General features: G+C 34.0%; 2 protein-coding genes across 2 annotated transcripts; one reads left to right on the top strand and one right to left on the bottom strand.

The window, feature by feature from the left end:
• The first annotated feature begins 15,856 nt into the window (after positions 1-15,856).
• Positions 15,857-17,537, top strand: LOC120197551. The gene is made up of 5 exons (XM_039199047.1): positions 15,857-16,316; positions 16,568-16,684; positions 16,793-16,925; positions 16,998-17,115; positions 17,242-17,537. Exons 1-5 carry the CDS (start codon positions 16,307-16,309, stop codon positions 17,293-17,295), a joined length of 432 nt encoding a protein of 143 aa, XP_039054978.1. The 5' UTR covers positions 15,857-16,306; the 3' UTR covers positions 17,296-17,537.
• A 171-nt stretch (positions 17,538-17,708) lies between these two features.
• On the bottom strand, positions 17,709-21,448 carry LOC120197401 (tRNA (adenine(37)-N6)-methyltransferase-like). The gene is made up of 10 exons (XM_039198942.1): positions 21,302-21,448; positions 21,093-21,214; positions 20,895-21,004; positions 20,249-20,338; positions 19,138-19,255; positions 18,938-19,030; positions 18,709-18,768; positions 18,519-18,593; positions 18,359-18,439; positions 17,709-18,195 (listed from the first exon to the last, which is right to left on the bottom strand). Exons 1-10 carry the CDS (start codon positions 21,360-21,362, stop codon positions 17,845-17,847), a joined length of 1,161 nt encoding a protein of 386 aa, XP_039054873.1. The 5' UTR covers positions 21,363-21,448; the 3' UTR covers positions 17,709-17,844.
• Between the last annotated feature and the right edge of the window lie 2,732 nt (positions 21,449-24,180).

The following is a 24,180-nucleotide window of genomic DNA, read 5'->3' as shown; positions in this document are numbered from 1 at the left end:
GACTGGACCTTCTAGAAATTGCCACGTCAAACTGTGTCATGCCCAGAGTCGTGTCCATGTCTCCAGCCATGACCAAATAATAAAAAATTTATAGAATGCACCTGTTTTACTACTAATTCTGGAGAGTAAGACCCTGCACAAAAATAAGCATAACACAACCAAATCAACAACAATAAATCCATAAGATCGAAGAATTAATGAGCAAATATTACCGATTCAGAACACTCATCAAATTCCCCCTCACTTATTCAATGCTTGTCCTCAAGCATTCATCAATTAACATATCAAAATCATAAGTTGCCATCTCCAATTTCAATTTATTTCCCAAACTTCCAATCGAACTAAGTCCAAGACATTTGCCGAATTCAAGTTACAATCAAGCAAAGACACAACTAAGAAAATATAAAGTAAGCAAGATATCCCAATTAATTGGCAACTTCAATGAAACATGACTCAATACAACACAAAGATTCACACATTTTTGCTCAAAGTGTTTGGGGTAAGTGAAATCGCTCAAATCGAAACTAACCAAAATATATTACCATAGGCTTGGAATCCAATCAAGACTCTACTATGAAAAATGAACATAATGTAATAATCAACATGTCTTAAACAAGGTGTAACGGGGCTTAGGTTAGGGTAGGGAAAAGGCAAAAAAGAAATGTTTAAAATGCCAAAACAAGATATCAAAATAATTAAGAACAATCCACGAATTAATATGAAGCGCAATGAAAAACAAGCACAAATATAGATGAAAGGCAATTGAAACGATCGATTTTTTCTTTTCTTCGAAGAATGGTTTGTTTTTTCTCTCTTTTTTTGTTGTTGTTCGAAACAGTGAACATCTTTTTTTTTTTTCGCAACAGTGATTTTTTTCATGGAACAAGAGTGATACCAGATCTCAAGTCTAGATAAGGGTGTGAAAAGAGAGGAAAAATAAAAAGAAAAGCTTCGGGTTTAATTATGAGGTGTAAAACAAAGAAAGGGAAATAGGCTCAAATATGGTTCACTAGTGGATATATAAACGGGTAGGCTTTTTGGGAAAAGTGAGTTTATCCTAGGTGCCCCTATCACATTAAAACATTACATTCAACATGTAGTCTCGATATGCATTATGATTACAAGTTCTAGAACATCCTAATTAGTCCAGCACACACAAGTCAAACAATGAGCAAGAAATAAAATGTATACTCGTTAGGCTCAAATCTCACAAGAAAAGTTTATATGCACTGAGTCAAGTTCATCTCTATCGACAAAAGCATGAAATATCAATACTCAATAAAACAATTCATCAGTTATACCAATCACCAATCATGCAAATTAAATTCGATCAAATCATGATCACAATCCAAAAGAAAGAAAGAGTATAAAGTGAAGTTAATAATAGCAACCAACGATCCCAACACATCAATATCAGAATAACTCAATTTCAAACAATCAAACAAGTCAAGGAAAAAATTTGATGACATGCTTATCCTTCCCCCCTCATTTAATCCGTTTTGTCCCAAAACGTATATCGATTTTAAAAACAAAGAGAGGGAAAAGGAATACTCCCCAATCTAGTGGCGACCACGGCCACGGCCATGTCGAGATGAACCCGGGTGAAGGTAAGAAATATTCGATCAGAATTTGAATATGTTCAGAGAAAAATAAAATAAAATAAAGAATTTGATAAAATAAAATAAAATAAATATAATGAAATAAATTTTGCTAAAAATAAAGAGAAATTAAAATGAAAATAAAATGAAATGAAATGGGTTTCCTCCCATCAAGTGCTTTTGTTTAACATCGTTAGCTCGACGACCTGATTTTTCAGACTGTGGGTTCCTCTAAGTTGATTTCTTTGATTAGATCAACCGGAGCGTTTTCATAATACGGCTTCAACCTTTTAGCGTTAACTTTAAATCGAACTCTTGAGTTATCTTCAACTTCAATAGCACCATGAGGAAATATTTGAGTTACTGTAAATGGTTTGAACCATTTTGATCTGAGTTTTCCTGCAAAAAGTTTAAATTTGGAGTTAAATAACAAAACCTTTTGACCAACAGAAAAAAGTTTTAAAAGAAATTCTAATATCGTGAAATTCTTTTGTTTTTTCTTTAAATATCCGAGCACTGTCATAGGCCTTTTTTTGGATTTCTTCAAGCTCTTGAATGTGTAATTTCTAAGCTTCACCAACTGCATCCATGTCCATGTTACACTGTTTAATAGCCTAATAAGCTCGATGTTCTAACTTAACAGGTAAATGGCATGGTTTACCAAAAACAACTGGGTATGGTGACATCCTAATGGGACCTTTATAAGCGATTCGATATGCCCAAAGTGTATCAGTTAATTTTAAACTCCAATCCTTTCGTTCCGGTTTAACAATTTTTCAAGATTTGTTTTAATTTCCCGATTTGATACTTTGGCATGTTCATTTGTTTGTGGATGGTAAGCAGTAACAATTCTTTGAGTTACTCAAATTTCTTCATTAGTGATTCGATTACTCGGTTGATGAAATGAGTTCCTCCATCGCTTATTATAGCTCGTGGCGTGCCAAACCTGGAAAAATAGTATTTTTAAAAAAATTAACTGTAGTTTATAATTATTATTCCAATTGGCCTTAGCTTCCACCCATTTAGAAACATAATCTACAGCTAAAATAATATAGGTATTTCCAATTGACGAAATAAAAGGACCCATATAATCAATTCCCCAAACATCAAAAATTTCATAAACTTATATAGAATTAAGCGTCATTTCATTCCTACGGATTAAATTACCTTTATGTTGACATATTTCACAAGTTTTACAAAATAGATATGAGTCCTAAAAGATGTTAGGCCAAAAGAAACTGCATTCAAGAATTTTATGAGCTATATGTTTTGGCCCAAAATGACCACCACAAGAGTAAGAATGACAAAATTGTAAAATTGAATTTACCTCACTTTTGGCAATACATCGTCTAATTATATGATCTGAGGAGTGCTTCCAAAAATAAAGATCATCCCAGATATAGTATCGAGATTCACACTTTATTCAATTGCTTTCAGCTCTCGGTAAATCTAGTGGTAACTTACCTGTGGCCAAATAATTGACCATATCTGCAAACCACAGAGTTATGCTTTGTGCCACCATCAGTTTTTCTTTAGGAAATTCTTCTCTAAGTGGTGGGTCTGATGTGGAAAGGGGAATTTAACTCAAGTGATCCGCTACAGAGTTTCGCATCCCTTTTTGTCTTTGATTTCCAAGTTAAATTCCTGTAAAAGCATGATCCACCGGATAAGCCTCGGTTTTTCTTCCTTTTTTCTCATCAAATACCTTAAAACTGCATGATCAGAAAAAATAGTAATTTTAATGCCAAGCAAATAAGATCTAAATTTTTATAAAGAAAGAATTATAGCAAAAAGTTATTTTTCTGTAGTTGAATAATTTTTCTGGGTCAAGTCCAAAGTTCAGAACGCATAGACTATGACATGTGGTTCTTTCCCTATTTTTTGGCCGAGAACGACTCCAACGCTAGTATTCGATGCGCCACACATAAGTTCAATGGGGTAATTCCAATCTGGCAGCTAAACAATTGGAGCTGAAATAAGCTTTTCCTTTAATGAATTGAAAGACTCATTGCATTTTGAATCAAAATTAAAGTCTTGATCCTTTTGGAGAAGATTGCATAAAGGTTGTGTTATCTTCCAAAAGTCTTTAATAAACCTGCAGTAAAATCCTGCATGGCCAAGAAAAGAACGAATTTCCCTCATAGTTGTGGGGTAAGGAATTGAGTGTATAATATCTGTTTTAGCTTTATCAATCGTAATCCCTTTAGAGGAAACAATATGACCTAAAATTAATCCTTTATCAACCATAAAATGAAATTTTTCATAGTTTCAAACAAGGTTATATTCTAGGCATCTTTTAAGCACATTAGTTAAATTATCAAGACATTCATTAAAAGAATTACCATAAATTGTTAAGTCATCCATAAAGACTTCGATGCCTTTTTCCACATAGTCGGAAAATATACTTAACATGAATCTTTGGAAGGTGGTCGGCACGTTACAAAGACCAAAGGGCATCCGTCTCTAGGCAAATGTATCGAAGGGACAAGTAAAAGTTATTTTCTCTTTATCCTCGGGTGCAACTGAGATTTGGACAAAAAACCTGAAAAACCATCAAGGCAATAGTAATGAGTTTTCCCAGCTAATCTTTCAATCATTTGGTCTATAAAGGGAAGAGGAAAATGATCTTTTTGAGTAAGAGAGTTCAACTTCCTGTAATCAATACAAATTCGCCATCCATTTTGAACTCTTGTTGGCACTAACTCCTCTTCTTGATTTTCAACCACTGTGACTCCTGTTTTCTTGGAAACCACATGAATCAGACTTACCTAATTACTATATGATATTGGATAGATTACGTCAGCATCAAGGAGTTTATGAATTTCCTTCTTTACTACTTCCATCATCGGTGGATTTAATCGACAATGTCCTTCTCGTAATGGATTTACTCCTTCTTCGACTTTGACCTTGTGCATGCAAGTCGAGGGAATTAATCCTTTAATGTCGGCAATGGCCCATCCTATAGCTTCTTTGTGAGAGCGCATCACCGTTACCAAAGCTTCCTCTTCTCCTTCTGATACTTTACATGAGATGATCACCGTTAAGGTTCTTTTTTTGCCCAAAATGACATATTTTAAATGTTCCGGTAACTACTTCAATTCTATCTCAGGTGCCTGTAAAACAGGCGGTAAAATTTTAATTTTAGAAGAAGGTAAAGATAAATCAAAATTGATTGAATGAATATTTTCAAACTATCTTTCTTCCTCTTCGTGGTAAAGTTCAGGATCCTTGGAAAGATTATAAGAAATATTAGATTCAATATATTCATCAATTAAGGGATCTATAACATCAAAAAATTAATTCTTTCAACACGATCCGGGTATTTCATTGCTTTGTAAACATCAAATTCAACGATCTCACCATCAAATTCCATTGTCAGTATACCACTTCTAACATCGATCTTTGTATGTGCGGTGCTTAGGAAGGGTCGACCTAAAAGTACTTTAGAATAAGTATCCGACCTATCGTGCTCCATGTCAATGACATAGAAATCAGCAGGAAAAAATAATACATCGACCTTCACTAAGACATTTTCCATCACTCCCACTGGATATATCACAGATCGATCAACCAGCTGTATGGTTATTTTTGTCTCCTTCAAAGGCTCGTTAGTAATCATTTTATGTTTAATTTTAAAATTACCTATTTTACAAGGTATAACAAACATACCTTGATCCTTCATATTTGGTGGGAGCTTTCGTTAAAAAATTGCAGAGACATGTTCTCCCAAATTTACCTTTTCGTGCCCCATTAATTTCCTCTTTGTAGTGCAAAGTTCTTTTAAAAATCTAGCATACCTTGGTACTTGTCGAATTACTTCAAGAAGAGGTATATTAACTTGAACTTTTTGGAACACCTCTAAGATCTCCCTTCCTTCAACTCTTTTATCACGCTTTATCAACTTTGATGGGAATGGTGGTGGAGTGATTTCATGAGAAGAATGAGAAGGATGTGCGTCAAATGTACCTTGTATTTCTAAAGGTGGTGTTTCTTCTTGTTCTTCCTAATATGCAACTTTTTATGCTGGAACTTCGGGTGAGATGAGTGTTCCACTTTGGAGTGTGATGGAACTAACATTCTCTCTCAGATTTAACTCTATTTGAGAAGGTAGTCTTCCTTGTGATTTCAATTTTCCCACTGTTTGAGCTAGTCGGCTCACTTGGTTATCCAACTCTTAAAGATATGTCTCGGTTCGAATTTGGAACTTTTCCTGGGATGCAACTAGCTTTTCCTGGGACGTAACCAACTTTTATTATGAAATTGCTAACTTTCCTATGATTTCCTCCAATGATGACTTTTGCATTTGTTGTTGAGGAGGAGGTCTTGGTTGATAAGTTTGCCTTTGATTTACCGTATAGCTGAAGTTTAGGTGCTCTCGCCATCCCGGATTATAAGTATTGCTATATGGGTTGTATGGTCTTTTTGGAGGACCTGGAAAATTTCCTACGGTATTGATTTATGTATTGCCTTCTTATATCATCGGACAATAGTCCGTCGGATGGTTTAACTTTGTACATATCCCACATGCTCTTGTTGCTCTAGACTTTCCTGCAACAAGTGAATTAATTATTTCAGTTAATTTATCTAACTTATTTTCAACGGAAAAATTACTTATCTCGTGAACCCGTCGACTAGGTTTACTTGAAAACTATTGAGAGTTGGCTGCCATGGTTGAAATTAATTCTCTAGCTGTTGTTGGGGTCATGTTGACTAATGCTCCTCCGCTGGCAGCATCTACCATTTTCATTTCCATTGGTAAAAGGCCTTAATAAAAGTATTGAATCGATGTTTGCTCACTTAATCCGTATTATGGACAACGTGCGCAAAGCTTTTTAAATCGTTCCCAATAGTCATAAAGACTTTCTTCACTTTTTTGCTGAATGGAAAGAATGCTTCTTCATAACTCGCTTGCTTTAGCCGCTGAAAAGAACCTATCAAGAAAAATTCGACTCATGTCAGCCCATGAATTAACTGAATTTGGAGGTAAATAAAATAACCAATCTTTATCCAAGTCGGCTAAAGAGAAAGAGAAAGTCCTCAATTTAATTTGATCATCAGTAACTCCCTGTGGTTTCATGCTAGTGCAAACCACGTGAAACTCTAACAAGTGTTTGTGCGGATCTTCATTGGGAAAGTCGTGGAAAGTGAGAAGAAGATGAATAAGTTCTGTCTTTAATTGAAACGGAGTCCCGCCACTCGGAAAATTGATGCATAATGGCGTTTGAGTGACATGAGCTGTGGCTAGCTCTCGGATCGTTTGTTATTCTTCTGCCATTGAGATTTGATCTTTGTTGTATGCGTCTACTTCAGAGTTTGTTTTCGGATTTGATTCTGTTTCTGAAATCTGCTCTTGTTCTTCTTGTCTTTTTGTTTTTTCTCGAAGAGTTTGTGCGTGGATTCTTCGTGCTCGTGCTTCGATATCCGGATCTAGATCTGCTAATTCACTTGGGTTTCTTCTAGTAATAAATCAAAATCTAGAAAAATAAATCTATACTTCTTGTTAGTCCCTGGCAATGACGTTAATTTGATAACCGTCGTTTTGCTATCAAAATAATTTTGGCTTCTTAATAATTAGAAATGGAAAGTAGTATAGAAAAGCAAGGTCGATCCTACAAGGACTGTAGTGTTTCTGATTTAGTGGAACTCTTTCTTGATTTAAAAAAAGATAGAATTCCAGATAAAGATGAGAAGATATAATAAAATAAAATAAATAAATAATTATAAAAAGGGAAAATAATAAATAATAAATAAAGATAATGTTAAAGATAAAAAAGGGGTTTTTAAATTGTTTAAAGAAATAAAAATATAAAGATTATATAATCAATTAAATAAATAAAATAGATTGAGATAAAGAAAACTTCTGGTAAGAACAACCTCGGACTTCAACTTTGCCTCAAATTCCTCGGATCATCGAAATATATCTTTACTTCAAGATTCACGTCGGCTTCTTGTCTACAAGGACAATTCCTTGTGACTATGCTTTGTATACCAAATATCCAAGTGCACTCTTAAATTTCAGTTTCTGAGTTGATCTAAGCAACAACAATGTTGTAGATCTTAAAATGTTAGATTCCAAAAGTTGTCGACTCGGATTATGTTGTTTCAACAATAACTAATTCTGATCTCAGTTTCCTCTTAGCAAACAATTTTGCTAAGTGTGTTCACATGAAGTCGAATGTGCTTCAATAAGCCAATCATTCTTCCAACGTTAACCATAACAACATCCATACCAACGCTAACTTTTGGTTTTGAAAATCGTTTTAATTTGAAAATAAGCCCAGAAAACAAAGAGAAAAATCCGAAGAGATTTAAGTGCCTTACAATTCTCACGTTTGGAATTGAGCCTTCACTTTAGCCTTCGGCTTAAAAGAAAATTAGCTAAGCATGACCAAAGTCATACTTAACATATTTGAAAATAAAACTTTAAAAGAAAATAAAGAGATATGCGAATAAAATAGAGAGAAAGGTAGAGAGAAAAAGAAGATTTAATTCTCAGATGTGAGAGAGATATATTTCTAGGCTTACCCTGAGAGGGTATTTATAGCCTTCAATTTCCTAAAAACAAGCTAAAGATAATTCTTAAAATAATATTTTAAATCCTAATTAAAACACTTAAAGATATTTAAACTAAAATTCCTAAAACAAAGATAAGATAAAATATAATAAAAATAATATACTAAATCCTAATTAAAATACTTAAAACTATTTAAACTAAAATTCCTAAAGATAAATTAAAATAATATCCTAAAACAAGAGTTTAATTCAAATCCGAATTGTAGAAATGTGCGGCTAATATATTCTTTCTTCTAGAAGCACTGACTGGACCTTCTAAAAATTACCACGTCAAATTGTGTCATGTCCATATTCGTGCTCATGTCTCCAGCCGTGACCAAATAATAAAAAAAATTGCAGAATGCGTCCGTTTTACTACTAATTCTGGAGAGTAAGACCTTGCACAAAAATAAGAATAACAAAACCAAATCAGCAGTAATAACTCCATAAGATCAAAGAATAATAAGAAAATATTACCGATTTAGAACACCCATCACAATGTGAGCATTTTGTCATTTTTTAACATAAGGAGTTATTTTTAGAAATTAATTCTTTCTCTTTTGTTAAACTCTCAAACTTAACTTTCAAATCAAAATTTTCTTTTTCTAAATCATTGATTTTGACTTTTGAAAGCTCTAGATCATTTTTCAAAGATTTATTTTGTTTTTCAAAATCAAATTTTGCTTTCAAAACCAAATCTTGCTTTCAAAACCAAATCATTTTCAACTTTAAGTTTTGGAATTGATTTCTTATATTTGGAATTCATGGTCTCAAATTCCAAATGCAACTTATAACTCATAAAAAGAATAAGAATCTAATTCATTTGAGTTAGAAGTTACAATTGAATCTTATTGGATGGTCATGAGGTATAGGTTGGCTACTTCATTTTCATCATTGGAGTTATCTTCATCACTCTAAACTCCACAAATGTCTTTTTCTTGCTTGATCATTTCTTCTTTAGGAGGGGACATTCATACTTGACATGCCCCGTTCTTTGACAATTGAGCACACCGGGAGACTCTTTTTCTTGCTTGATTCATGCTTCACTTTCTTGGAAGTAATGAATCTGTTGAATCTTTTGAAGAGCTTGGCCATCTATTATTCTTCATCATCATCTTCATCCACATCTTCATTTGAGTCTTGATCGCTCTCATTGGTGGATTTGAAGGCAATAACTACCTCATTCTTTGTATTGTTTTGTTTCTCTTCATCTTCTTCTTCTTCCTTCACCATCAACTCATGAGTGAGAAGCGAACCAATCAACTCATCGAGAGTGAGAGACTTTAGATTCTTAGCCTCAATGATCGTCATCTTCTTCGATTGCCAAGACTTTGGAAGAGAGTAGATCATCTTTCTCACAAGCTTATCATTAGGGATTACTTCTCCAAATCTCTTGAGATCGTTGACAATCACAGAAAATCTATCCGTCATAGCTTTGATGTCTTCATCGGGTTTCATCTTGAAATTCTCGTAGCTATGGTTGAGAAGACTTATCTTGGTTCCCCTCACTTCATCAGTTCCTTAATGAGTGACTTGGAGCTTGTCTCATATCTCATTGGCATTGGAACAAGAGGAGACTCTTCCATATTCATTTAGGCTTAATGCACAAAAGAGGATGTGCATAACCTTAGCATTGAGTTGAAACTTCTTCTTCTCTCCTTCACTCCAATCATCCATCTCACCGGGTGGAGAGGAGTAACCCTTCATGATTGAGTTCCAAGCTCCTAGATCATTGGCTTGAATAAAGAGCATCATCATATTCTTCCAATAGACATAGTTTTCTATATTGAAATACAGTGGCTTGTGGACCTGTTGAGAATTTTCAAGATAGTAAGAGCCAGAGGTCGAAGCCATATTTTTGTCAATTGCGTCGAGAATTGGTAGAGCTTCTTCTAGGATCTTCTCAAGGTGGTTAAATCTTCTAATGAGTCAAGCTTTGATACCAATTGTTAGGATTCACGGAAGCTCGATTGACAACCTAAAAATGTATAAGGGGGTGAATTGGCAAAATTTATTTAGAAAGTAAAGAGAGAAAAAATAAAAACTTTTGCACAACGATTTATAGTGGTTTGACTTCTCAACTAAGTCTACCTTCACTACCTTAGCTCCTTACTAAGGATTTTCCAACAAATCCACTATTTTTTCTTTCTTTTTTAAGGATCAAGAGTAACCTTTACAAACTTCATAGTTTTTCGCTTGGCTAAACTAGAACCAATCCCCTGTACAAAAGGTAAAAAGAAGTAAACAATAAAACCTCTTAAAGGCAGGGTCTTTATAAAGAATTAAAGCTCACACCAACAAAATATTTATAAGAGAATAGGAATAAAGAGTGAAAAGCTCTTCTCTTGTGTTTGATTGCTTGGATAGGTGTTCTAACCCTTCTTCAATGGTCTTGAACTTGTATTTATATGTTGGAATGAAATTGTGGCCATTTCTAGCCGTTGTGAGTCTTTTAGAGCCGTTGGGGATGTTTTTCTCTGCAAAACAAAATTGCCCAGAACAGAGGGTATCAATACTCATATAGAGAGTATCGGTACTTCCTTTATATTTTTAAATGAAACTAGTCGTTAACTAGTCGTTGGGCATCGATACTACTATGTAAAGTAGTATCGGTACCCCTTTGGGTATCGGTACCATTTTTGCATTCTGAAATTTGAGCAATGCTGGTAGCATCGATACTACCTAGAGAGTATCGATACTTCTCTTACCTTGGGTATCGGTACCACATGAAAAGTATCGGTACCACATGAATAGTATCAGTATTGTTCATATAGTATCGATAATGTAAGAAAATTATCGATACTTCTTGTACGTGAAACACTATTTTGTGCTCAAATTCACTTTTAATATACTTTGAATTATTTTTAAAAACTTTGAATAAATTCAATTCAACTCCAAAAACATTTTGCCTTAAGTTGTTATATAAAAATATAGTTCAATATATATATAAGAATGTAATAATTCATTAAATATGAGAATTGGTTTATATGTTAAAATCTCTCTTTAATCTTTTGTTGAAATCATTTTTTTAATTATTGTTGCTTCTTCTTTAGTGCCATTAAAGAAAATAAACTATTCCATCCGTCCCATTAAAACTGTCCTATATTGATTTTTGAAAAGTTAATTTTTTTTAAACTTTGACCACAATTATTTTAAAAATTTTAAAAAATTTAAATTTTATAAAATACATATTTGAAAACTATTTGATTGAAAGTTTCTGAAAGTATATTTTTTTCATATTTTTATAAATAATAAATTTTAAATAATTAAGAGACAAAGTAAAAACATTGAACAAAAAAATAGTCAATAAGGAATAGTTTTATTGAGACGGAGGTAGTATAAAATTAATGTTGAATCTCATTACCAAAATGTGGGTTTGTCCCAGTGGTTTGGCCTCATGTCAAACAAACTACATGCCATAGATTTGATTCCTCTTTTCACGCAATTAGGAGGTGACACTTGTCACCTTCTGATTGGAAGAAAAATTAAATTAATTAAAAATTTAAAAACTCTAACAACATGGTGACATGTGTCACAATGTAATTAGACAATTAAATTCATTTAATTAAATTAAAATTAGGATCAAATTGATTGAATGTATGAATAAGGAGGACCAAATGTGTAAATATAAAAATTCTTTTAACTGCCACGTCAAAACTTCTATCAAATATTAACGGCAAGTAACTTGGTTGACAACATTTAAATAGTTAGATGGTTTGATTGACAAAATTAAAAGATAGATGATAAAAGTAAAATAGATAAATAATTAAGTGGTCATCGGTATAATTTACCCTAAAAAATATTATATGATTTGATCTAATACCAATTCATACCCATTGATACAAAATTATAATATTCTAAATTAATTTATTTTTATATAATTGCATCCAAAAATAAAATATAACTAGTTAATTAAAATTTATATATATATATATCATCTAAAATATATAATGTATATGCACAAACTAAGTTACTTCAATAATTTAAGGAATAATTATTATCTTAGATATCATGAGTTTGAACATCAACAATTATAGAATATTTAAACATATATTGTCAATTAACCTAGAGTCTCTAGAACATATAACAACCATTTGTAACCAGAGACAGAGCCACTAAAGGATTGGGAGAGCTATCCTCCCCAAGTCAAAAATTTATTTTTTTACCTTTAATTTATATATAAAATTTAAACATTTATGGAATAATTATGAAATTAGCCTCCAATTTAAAAAATATATACTTTACCTTTATAGTTGAAATTCTGACTCCGTCCCTATTTGTAAATTACTCTAAGATTAAGAAATATAATTTATTTTATTTAGATTATTATAAGACCATAATTGATTTTAATATATTTTTTTTATTTTTTGATGTGATAAGATGAATGGTAGGTGAAGCCTAAAAGAACGTATTTATGGCTATTCACATGTTTGGGGGTCTTATCCTCATATGTAGGAGTTGTAAAGGAAACAAAGCAATACTAATGTGTTAAATTTTGGATTCCGTTTAGTTTTTATTGAATATTTAAAGATTTTATTAAAGATTTTATTTGAATATAATAATAAATATTTTTAAAAAATTATATAAATTTAGAATGAATATAATATAATATATGTACAGAAACTCTCAACCATTAGACAATAAATACTTATATCCCTAACACTTATAATATTTAAATCTAAAATTTCAAAAAATAATAACTTCTTTACTAACGTAGTTAGGTTCCAACTAAAATTAAATAATTTAAAAACAAATATTGTCAAGAATAATGGCAAAGGGGCTTAGCCGACAATAACGGAGTAGGCCCACCCAAGCTATGAAGTTCCGGTTTCCATAAGCCAACGTTGATTACGGCACTTGCAATGATCACAAGGCAGGGAACTGCTCATTTGCTAATCCTTGGACTTTTAACTTTGTAATTTTTGACTCATTCCACAAACCTTTCCATCCCAAAAAAAAAGCGGTTAAATGATTATTTTTTATTTATTTATTATAAATTTGATTTTATTTTTTGTTCTCATGATCATTCTTAAACTCCTTGTTGATGATTGCAGAATTATCTTATTAAAGACCTTTTTGGCTTGGGAACTAGTCCTGTAAACGAACTGAATGTACACGAATGGAGGTATATTCATATTCGTTCATTTAATAAATAAATGAATAAATTTTTTTTTGTTCATGTTCGTTCATTAAGGAATATAGTTTGTTCATGTAAATGATAAACGAATATAAATGAACACAAACGAATGAACATAAACGAACAATACAAACACAAAAACAAACTTATTCGAACACAACAAATGAATGTAAAAAAAGTAAACAACAAGAATAACAATTTAAAATTCATTAATATAACCTGAAACTTTAGAGTTAATTTGTTCGAATACGACAAAAACATACATAAATCATAAATAAGTTATATGAACATAATAAAGTCTCAATGCTAATTTGTTCAACAAAACAATCTTCTTGAAATCCAAACAACTTCAATAATCTTCGTAACATATTCAACTTGCCCTCTGTTCGAACATAAATGAACGAACATATAATCGAACGTAAATGAACGAACGAGCCCTTTGTTCATATTTGTTCATTTAATTAAATGAACGCAAAATTTTGTTCATGTTCTTTCATTTAATAAATAAACGAACATAAACGAACTTCCCGCCGTATTATTCATGAACGATTTGCTGAAGGTTAAGTTCATTTACAAGCCTATTGGGAACTCACACATCCTCTTCCTTAGGTCATGTGAGTGAACAAATTACGAGTTTGTAGAGTTTATATGTACAGTTATAACACTTAAATTTTATTTGAATTTATTTTAAATTGAACTTAATCGAATTAAATATATTTATTTGATTTATTAAATAAAACATAAAATTAAAGAGTTAACTTGCAAAAAAGAAGAAAAGTTATTGTCCAACAAAGAAATTGAAGTCATACATGTACTTTGTAAATGTCTGGTCAAAAATGAATTTTAACACAAAAGACGAATAGAAGAAATAAAAAAAATTATGGACCATATCATAAAATAATCAAATTAATTATCACAATAAAAATTATATCGTTTTAACTTTTTTTTGATGATCCGAATTTTACATATTCAAGTTTGAATTTAACGAAAATTTTCAATAGTTAAAAATCTAAAATTATATTATTTTAATTTTTTATCATTTAAATTTTATTCGTATGTGAAATTCGAATTAAAATTTCTAATTACTTAAATAACACCAACAACTTAAAAATTTAAGGATTTAGTTGTCATTCAAGCGCGGTCCAATTAAGAAAAGCATTTCATTTACAATAATTTTCGCGGTAGCTATCGAATAAAAAGTAAGCAATGCTAAAAGACATGTTTATTTTTTACAAGCAATGATAAGGATAATAGCAAAATAAGACAAGCGGAGAAAATAAAATATATTTTCCCCATAATTTTAGGATTTGGGTAAATGATAAATTTTATCATTAAACTTCTTTTACTCCTAATGTAGTCACTAAAGTTTAAAAAAATTCAATTTACTCATAAAAATTCAATTTTCTTCTATTTTAAGCACTCGATGTAAAATCATAAATAAAATGATGACATGGAAGCCACGTGTGTTCATGTAGAATGTTTTTTATTGATATAAAATCCATACTTCATCCACGTTATTTTCTCTTTTCTATATTTTTACTTAAAATTTAAAAATTTTACAATTTTATCTTTGTGTCACGTTGATGTTGCAAATACCAATATCTGAAATCTTTGCTGAGTACTCAAGATATCAGTGAATTAACTTTATTGTCTTCTACCACTTTACCTAAATCACTTTAAAACTCGTGAAACTCAACACTAAACTCATAACTTATGAAATTCTAAATTATTTTGATCTATAATATACGCCATTCGATCAACATGAAATTAATATATATAAGTCACTACCATCTCTATTTTCTTTCGTTGAGACTTAGTATAAGATCTTTCATTATCAAGAAATCAAGAAATTATTTTTTTTCAAAAAAAGACATATTTGAGTTCATTTTTCTAAAAGAAAAGTGTTTAGTCATAACGTCTCCAATTTTTTGATAGAAAACGAATTAAAAATAATAGAAAATCAAAAGTTTAATGAATAAAGTGGAAATTTTAAAAAGTGATGACCAAAATAGGAATAAAAAGAAAGATGAGTGATGAAATTTATAGTTTATCCTTAAGGTTTCAATGCAAAAGAAAAGACATAAACCAGAAGTCAAATTCTGGCTAATTTTCGAACAGAAGTATAATTTTTCGGCTTTGCTTGTCATCTAAACTACTTCCTCAAAGAATTTTTCTTTTTTCCTTCGATTTACATAAAGAACAATCAACCCAAACTTTCACTCATCCAGCTCATAGTTCTTCACAGGCAAGTTTCTCCCTTTCTCTTTGAATTTCGGATCCGTTTGTTTTAAATTATGTGTTCTGAACCTCTTTTTTAGATCTGCAATCAGTTTTATTGTTCATTTCCTTTTTTTTGTCATTTTTCCTTCTTTATTTTCCAGGAAAGATCAGTTGAGAAATATAAACCTAGTTGGTAGCAGGTATCGATGGTTAATTTCCAGTTTTATTTGAATTCATGAACTCTGTCATAAGATTGATCATAGAAAAGTTCCCCAAAAAGCATTGATTTTGAATTCATGAAATCTGATGGAAAAGAAAATATTTCCTTTTTAGTTCTTAATTTGCTTCTATGCAAGTTTATCTGCTGATATCATAGCTAGTTTGGATCATATAACAAAATTTTCATTGAATTATTTGTTAGATATTGTGACCTGAATTTTGTTTTAGCTCGGTCGAGAAATTTGCAGTGCGGCCCATAGGTTATTTAAAAAAATTGCAAAATTTGCGATGGATGTAGACTCTCAAGTCGAAGGGGGCGGACGGTGAATGTTATTTTATTGGTTGTGTAATCGGGTTGAGAGAGCACATTTAGTGTTTTGTGTGCACCTGGATTTCTCTCTTCTGTCCATGATTTTCCAGATTGTTTCTTTTCTTCTTGTTGTTTTGCTAAAGTACACCTGTAGTTATTCCGTTATTGATCGTTCTTACTATTTGAATTTGAGGTTTTTCATCATCATTCGAAGCAGGGATTTCGCCCGTCAGAGTATACACCTAGGAGTTTTAGCCATCTCCGACACACATGGATCAAAGTAATCAAACTGTTTCTCCATCTTTACTTATCTAACTTCTAATATGCCCTCCTTTTAATTTAGGAACTTATGTTTCTGTGATGCTGTTCGATTATATTTGCTCCTAGAAGTTGTTCTTTTCCATTTCGGAAATATTACACCGTCTTATATAGCCGGTTTCTTTGGTGTCGTATGCTATGTCGGGAATTTATTTTCTTTGGGATGAATCTATAATTAGTTTCCGAACTATAACATGATTAACAATGTCACAGGCACTACTGTGGAAGAATTCGGGAATTCAAGAAACAGCCTCGAGGTTACAAAATCACTCTCTGATAAACATCTTGATCTTTTGAGGCCATCTGCTCGATACTATTCACTATTTAAGGGTAGGGAGTCTGTTAAGCCTTTATTTTTCGTAGATTGCTACGTGTAATTGGTCATTGATAGTGCATCGTATTATTTATACGAATATATACATGAATCAAGACGTAAAGCTGTGATGGTAGGGCAAGCGCCAGATGCAGCTGGTAAAGGCAAGTATACACTTATCAAAGACGAGGAGGACTTCCAAACAGGGGTTTTCGACAAGCCTCTCCCGTGCTTTGGATGCGGTATCGGATGGTTTTCGTGAGTACTTTTTGCAATTCCTCATGTTTCTTCCAGCAGTTTTTTCCATTTCTCATGTCATGTTTCTTACAGCTTCCTGGTAGGATTTTTATGTCCGTTGATGTGGTACTATGCTACATTTATCTATTTCGGGAACCACTACCGTAAAGATCCAAGAGAGAGAGCTGGCCTTGCTGCCTCTGCAATCGCTGTAAGTGCTTCTAGTCTCCGCCTTTCCCTTTCTCCTCTCATAAATAACTTTCGAATTGATCAAACAATCTCCGCCTTTCTCGATGTTTGTTCATACCGGTGTTCCATGGCGACTTTGTTATTGCAGGCAATGGCATGCTCTGTTGTACTGCTGATCATAATAGTTTTTCTTCTGTTTTAAACCCAAATACCCGGAGTTGATGTCTTCTTCGTAACAAGCGTATACATGTTTGAGTTAAAAGGAATCAAATGCTTTGGCTACAATGGAGAAACAAGAGTCAACAGCAGAGCATCGTTGTAAAGACAACAGATTTGAGAAATGTTCCGTTCATAGAAACTATACTTCTGCATTTGATTAATTTGAGGCTATGTTTGTTTGTAGGTAATTTGATGAGTTCCATTAATGAACCAAAGTTTGTTCCATTGTTGATGGTGATGCAAAAATGCTATTTACTTGCAAATTTGAGTTTTTCGAATCAAAGTTCTATCGATAAATAATCGACTTATGAAGTCAAGTTCGTATAATATACTAAATAAACAGATTTAATCGAATGAATGACTAAAACTGACAAGGGAAACCAATTACCGGCGACATTGCCATCCTCCAAAGTCAAAGCACAGAAGCTTCATTAAAGGTTGATTTTTAGCCTTGCAGCAAAAATACAATGTTCGGACAAAATCAACATTAGTGAAAATAAGAATAACGTTCGGCCTTCTAGAAAGCAAACACTTACTCGAGTTTGTCTTTCCACATTGAGTAATTGCAACGTTTTTCATTACCGAACGATACGGATGATGAACGACGAACTTCCTTCACGATGACATTGCCGTTGCCATCAATTTCGTAATAGAAATCCATGCCATCCAAAACCAGGTGATACATTAACTCTTCCGAATCAGCCACTTGTCGGTCTTGGGAATCATCCAAATCCAAAGTACTATTCGAGGCTTCTGCGGTTCCTATTTTTAGGAGATTATTATGAGGTCGGTTTCGTTGAGACACCGAACGAATATCCCAAGAAAGTACTCGGTTGACCAAGCTTTTAAGTTCATCTAGTGAAGAATAGAGGGAGTTCTTCTCCTGTAACAAAAATGTTCTTTTGAATCAACCAAATAGCTTCGTACCGAAAGACGAAGAAGCCTAACCGTCAAACAATAAACAAACAAATTACCCCTTTCGTATTGACCATAACATGGTTCCTACATCATGCTTGATTTAAAATTAGAAAAATCAGCATACTTACCGCTGATAACCAGCAGTTTTCTAGTGAGGACGCTAAATCATCAGAGAAACTGACGGAAGCAACTGACAGCATGCTGTCCACCTGAGCAAAATTTAGGCTTACTTCAGAACAGTATACATAAATATACTGGGAAACTAAAGAACGATAAAAGAGAAAATACCGTGACCCAGTTCGGTACAACTGCTCGTTCAATGCTGTCACAGTATGGAAGATACGGTTTGATGTCCAGCACTAGCTGTTAACAAACGCGAAGCAGGATTTATGTTCATAACTTTCAAGAAAACGTATAACAGGAAAGAAACAGGTAAAGCCAATGATAGCTCCCGGTAATGTTCAGGAAACGAGCTTACTGTTCCGTCAACTAGATCTACACCAGAGAGTAGAAGCACATTTCCTTGTACTGTCTCCACCTTAAATATAGAGTAAATCAGTTTGAAAGTGATCTCTCGCTCGCTCTCTTACATGCATACACATTTTTAAAGAAAATTGCAATACCTTGTTAACCCAAATATCAACCAAAGGATGATCATAGGTAAACAAGCTGTAGCAGCAATAACACATTTGTAAATTACTGTATACCTTTACTACAGTTAGTCCTATAGGACAAGGTCGATGTGGAGATCGTGTAGCGAAAAGTCCCCTCCTTCCTCCTTTCAATCTCGGAACCCTGACCTATTAAAAGTGACCAACCTTCCATAGAAGTTTCAAGATGATAAGAAAGTTTCAGAAATGATAGAAATATATATACATATCAGTATCCTTACTACAGTTCCACAAACCTTGGCCTTAAACTTCGATTTAGATGGATGCTTCCATAACTTCTCCAGATCTGTATTCAAATGATATATATATATAATCCAGCAATGAGAATATTCTTCGAGACCCTCAAGTGATGCTCTATGTTGCACTGATACGGATACGGGGACGGGGACAGGAAACGACAATTTCTAAAATTATAGGGTACGGAGACGGCAAGAGTACGGCATATAAAATAATTTTAAAATTATAAATATAAGTAGCTTAGATCTAGGCATCAAAATTCCATTTATCATATATTCTAACTTCACAGCTTTAAGGATGATTAACCATTATGCTTCAATTGTTGCAGTAACTGAAAATGCATAAAGACATATCAGCTTAGGGTTGTATGTGTGCCTAAACGACGTGTACATAGATAGCTAGGTTGAGCTTCAGCTTCAATAACCTGGAAAAGATTCGGACATTTGGTCAATAGGTTGCAACTTGCAAGTGCTCATCTCTCTGCAGGGTTTATACCGTAATTGTACTGTAAACAATCGTTCACCACCAGAAATTGGTTATAATAGTATCCAATACCCATCGTATTGGGCTTGGTCCCTTATATCCTGAACCGTGGCCCTCCCGGCTCGGACCCACGGTTCCAGCACCGCCATAACCTCCAGTGACACCCCGTCGGAGTCGTGGAACACGAAATGCGATCTGGATCCGAAGAACCAAGCGTTGTAAGCCATCTATTCTCGGATTCTATCGGCGCTTAGATTACCGTACAAAGATGATCCGCAGTGAAGATAATCGCATTGGTATGGCGGCCGGAATTTCGATTCGTTGTAAGATCCGGGTGGTTCTTGTAGAGCTACAAATTTCTCGTATTTTCTCTGGGATTCGTCGTAGTAGGTGTTTATCGTTAGCTTTCCGCCCGTGTTGTCTTGGTTCGGGTTGAACGGGAAGGTGCAGTTCACCTCTGTTGCACGGAACGTCCCCAGCGAGCACCGAAACGTCCCCCGTATCGTTCGGCCGTACCCTACCACCGTGGCACGTCCCCGGTACGTACCTCGGCCGTCCCCGTACTGTTACCGTGCCAAGGACATTTCGGGTACTTGAAACGCCCTTCCTCTGCCGTCCCCGTGCAACATAGGTGATGCTGGTGGAACTCTAGTTGAATCTAAAACCAAACAGGCCTTAGCAAGAGGAACAAGTAGAGGTTGCCAAGGACTCCCATTCCTGCATAAATTATACATGTAACTGTTCTTATCAGAAATCGAAAACTATCACTGACTAGCAAAGATAAAACTAGTAGTAAGCTCAGTGTTATCAAGGCGTGTGCCTAGGCAGAGCTGCACATTGGCACTGGAAAATAGATGTGCTTCAAACCCTATCAAACGAGGACCATTTAATCAGGTGCAGTGACGGAGCCAAACAGACAACGGGAGTGGTCCTGGCCCCTCCCAACTCCAAATTTCAACATCAGTAAAATTAGGCCTTACCGCCCCCTAAATTTTGAGGTTAAATAGTTAATAGGCCTTCGTTTTTTAAAGTTTAGCAATTTGACCCCTCTTGATATTTGATCCTAACTCCGTCCATGATCATATGCATGCTTAGCACGCCAAACTTTATAGATAAACTATATAAGAATTGCATGTTTTATATACACACACAGAAACACATACAAAAACTCACACAGATGCATATTGCTGCTTAACTTGACTTCACTCAGGTCATTTTTCATTCTGTAAAATAAAATTGTTAATTCTTTAACGAAGAACCATTGGGAAATCACCTCGTAGAAAAGCAAGATTGAACGACACCGATCGGAGCCATAGGATACGACGTAGTATCTGAGTTCTCAGACTTGGTTTCTGCTTGTGCTACTACTGCTTTCCTCAATGCCTACAAATATTCTATTTTTTCTCATTCGTATATGACGAAAACAAAAGGAAAACCAGAAAAGAACGATAGAAAATGAAAAGGGAAGAACCTGTTGAGCCCTAATCCGACCTTGTCTTTCAGCAGCACATTTTTCCAAAGCAGAATTGAGGGATACTTGAAGCTCTTTCAGCTTCGAATCAGACTCCGTCGACTTCTTCTTCCATATATAAACTGAAAAGGAGAAGGATCAACAATCACCATAGTTTCGAATTAAATATATAAAGAAGAAGAAGCAAAAGGGTAAGAGAGAGATGATACAGGAGATAGCTGAGGAAGCGGAAAACACTGCAGCAAGTGCCAATGCTAAGATGGCCGGCATGGGGTTTTCACTAAATTGATGCTTTTGTATTTCTCTCTTCTGCTCTTCGATCAAAGTATACCAAGTTTAGGGTTTTAGGTTACAGTTGCTGCTGGAATTGTGTTGGGTTTTACAGAGTTAGGAACAAACAAGTTTCTTTACTTCTTCGTTGCGACAAATATATATATTAGTTCCTAAATTTAATTTAATGTTCAATTTGGCTTTAGTTTTTTTTATCTAATAAGAAACTTATTTTACGAGAATATAAGGATAAACTAATGTTCATGTCATTTTAGTTTTAATTTCGTTCAATTTTTATCATCAAAATTTTAAAAAATATGTTTTGATTACTCACATTTTGTTGATTTATTACAATTTGATATTCCTTGAAAGATATAGAAAAGGAAGAACAGCAAAGAAAACGGTTAAAGTACCATTGTTTATGGGACTATTCAACTCAGTAGTTGGCATCGGAGTGTCCTTCATAATTTTCTTTGTTGTCGTGATGATGATCATGATGATCGTACTTGTGATTATTATTGGTAAAGACGATGAACCTCGCACAGTTGCAGTCGTGACAAGGTTGATCATTCCAGGAACTCCGATTCTGGAAGCAGTCCGCATGGAGTAGAGACGAAAGAATATCAGATCATGCATATTTGGTCATGAAAATGTTCTATATGTGTAATCCAAACCAACATAAACATATTTTTCTTCTGCTTTGAAGTACGTTGATATTTCCTTGAGGTGGCTTTATGAACAAAAACAAACATCAACCGCATTATATTTTCCCTGCAAAAAAAAAAAAGTTTTTTTAACAAAGGGAAAGCTAAAAGGAAATAAAAAACCTTATCTGTTTTAGCAGCGGAGATTCTTTTGGAGATGGGTTTTTCATCTTCATCGTCTCTCTCTTCGATTTTGGGCTTGATTGCTTTGTCTCCACTTCATTTGGAGATGGGTTTTTCATCTTCTGCATCATAAACGAGTTCCCCAAAAGGTTAGGGTTTTCAACAGAAGAAGAAGAAGAGAGTTGACGGAAGGTTAACTGCTATGTCAGCAAAAAACTACCGGAGATAACGGTAGGGACCTTATTAGAAATGAACTAAAAATTTGATGATTGTATTGCAAATTTCAAAAGTTAGGTGACCAAAATGCAATCTCCCAAAACGTTAGGAGACTATTTGTATATTATTTGTAAAATCAATCAGCTAGTGTTATTAATTACTACAAATATGGCAAAATCAATGAAACTGACGGGATTAAAATCCGTTGAAAACGCTCACGACGAGTCAGTTTGGACTGCCACGTGGGTTCCCGCCACCGACAATCGCCCGCTGCTCCTGTTAACCGGTTACTGCCTCGGCGTGTTTGACGTTGACACCAACGCTATGATCACCACTCTCGAAGCTCCTCCGTCCGAGGTTGGCAACTACGATTCGATGCCAAGGTAATACTACATTTTGCTCGACTCTTTCGGAGAAGAAATTTATGAGAATTTGTTATAGCTGCGGGAAATCGATTGATTCATGAACTGTTTGAATTTTTAGAATTTGAAAAGCCACTGATAAAAGGTACTAATGTCAATGTGTTCATCTAAATGAAAGAAATTCAAATTAACAATGGTATCAATGATATAGTTCTCCAATGGCTCAATCATTGTTATCTTGTTGCCTGATTGAATTGAACATTCTTGGTAACCTATGTTACCTGGACTCGGGTGCATGTATCAGACACGAATTCTCGTGTCTAGACTGCGCTTGCGCCCGTGACCGTGTAGCTTATGCTAACAAATCTCTGTGTTGGAAAAGTCAAGAAAATGGGGCTATAAAGGGAGGCTGATTTTTTTCAACAATGGAGAGCACATTTTCAGCAAAGGGGGCACCGACCAATTTTTAATTATAATTGAAATAGGATTAATTATAAGATTAGTCCTTTAGTTTCAACTATAAATACCCTAGCCCATTTAGCTTCAAAATCATCCCAAAAATCTTCCACTTCTCTCTCAAGTGTGTTTTGTAAACACCTGTAAATTTTCTCTTTAGTAAAAGATCTGCAGCAGTCCGAAGACGTAAGCATAATTGGCTGAACTCCGTTATCAATTTTTTGGGTATTATTTTTTCGCTTTTATTTCGCATTCTCACTAATCTTATTATAGGAAAATTACTTGTTACTCATTTATTTCACAACAACTGGTAATCAGAGCTTTTGGTTGTAAGTTTTGTCAATTTTTTGCGGGTTACTATTCATTACGATTCACGTAAATAGTAAATTTCGTGAATAGTGAAATTTTTTCGGTAATACGAATTTATCGACGGAGGTGTTCTAATACACGGTAGTTCGCAAGAATTGTCAAAAATGATCCAAACGAATCCAGATTCGAGTGGGAGCGATGGCTGCAGACGAAGGGAATGTGAAAATTGAAAAGTTCGATGGTGCGGACTTTGGCTTTTGGAAGATGCAGATTGAAGATTTTCTGTACCAGAAAAATCTATATCAACCCCTCTCAGGAAAGCAACCAGAGGGCATGAAGAATGAAGACTGGGCTCTTCTCGACAGACAAGCCATCAGAGTTATCCGACTGACGTTATCCCGTAATGTTGCTTTCAACATAGCGAAGGAAAAGATCACGGCGGGTCTTATGGTGGCTCTCTCCAGTATGTATGAGAAGCTATCAGCCTCAAACAAAGTTTACTTGATGAGATGATTATTCAATTTACGGATGGCGGAAGGGGCATCAACGGCTCAACACCTAAATGAACTCAACACTATCATAACCCAGTTGAGTTCTGTGGAAATTGAATTCGATGATGAAGTTCGAGCTTTAATTCTCTTACCATCT

Source organism: Hibiscus syriacus, unplaced genomic scaffold, assembly GCF_006381635.1.
Source record: "Hibiscus syriacus cultivar Baekdansim isolate YM2019G1 unplaced genomic scaffold, ASM638163v2 tig00117048_pilon, whole genome shotgun sequence".
Classification (NCBI taxonomy): Eukaryota; Viridiplantae; Streptophyta; class Magnoliopsida; order Malvales; family Malvaceae; genus Hibiscus; species Hibiscus syriacus.
This window is presented reverse-complemented; position numbering and strand designations above follow the sequence as displayed.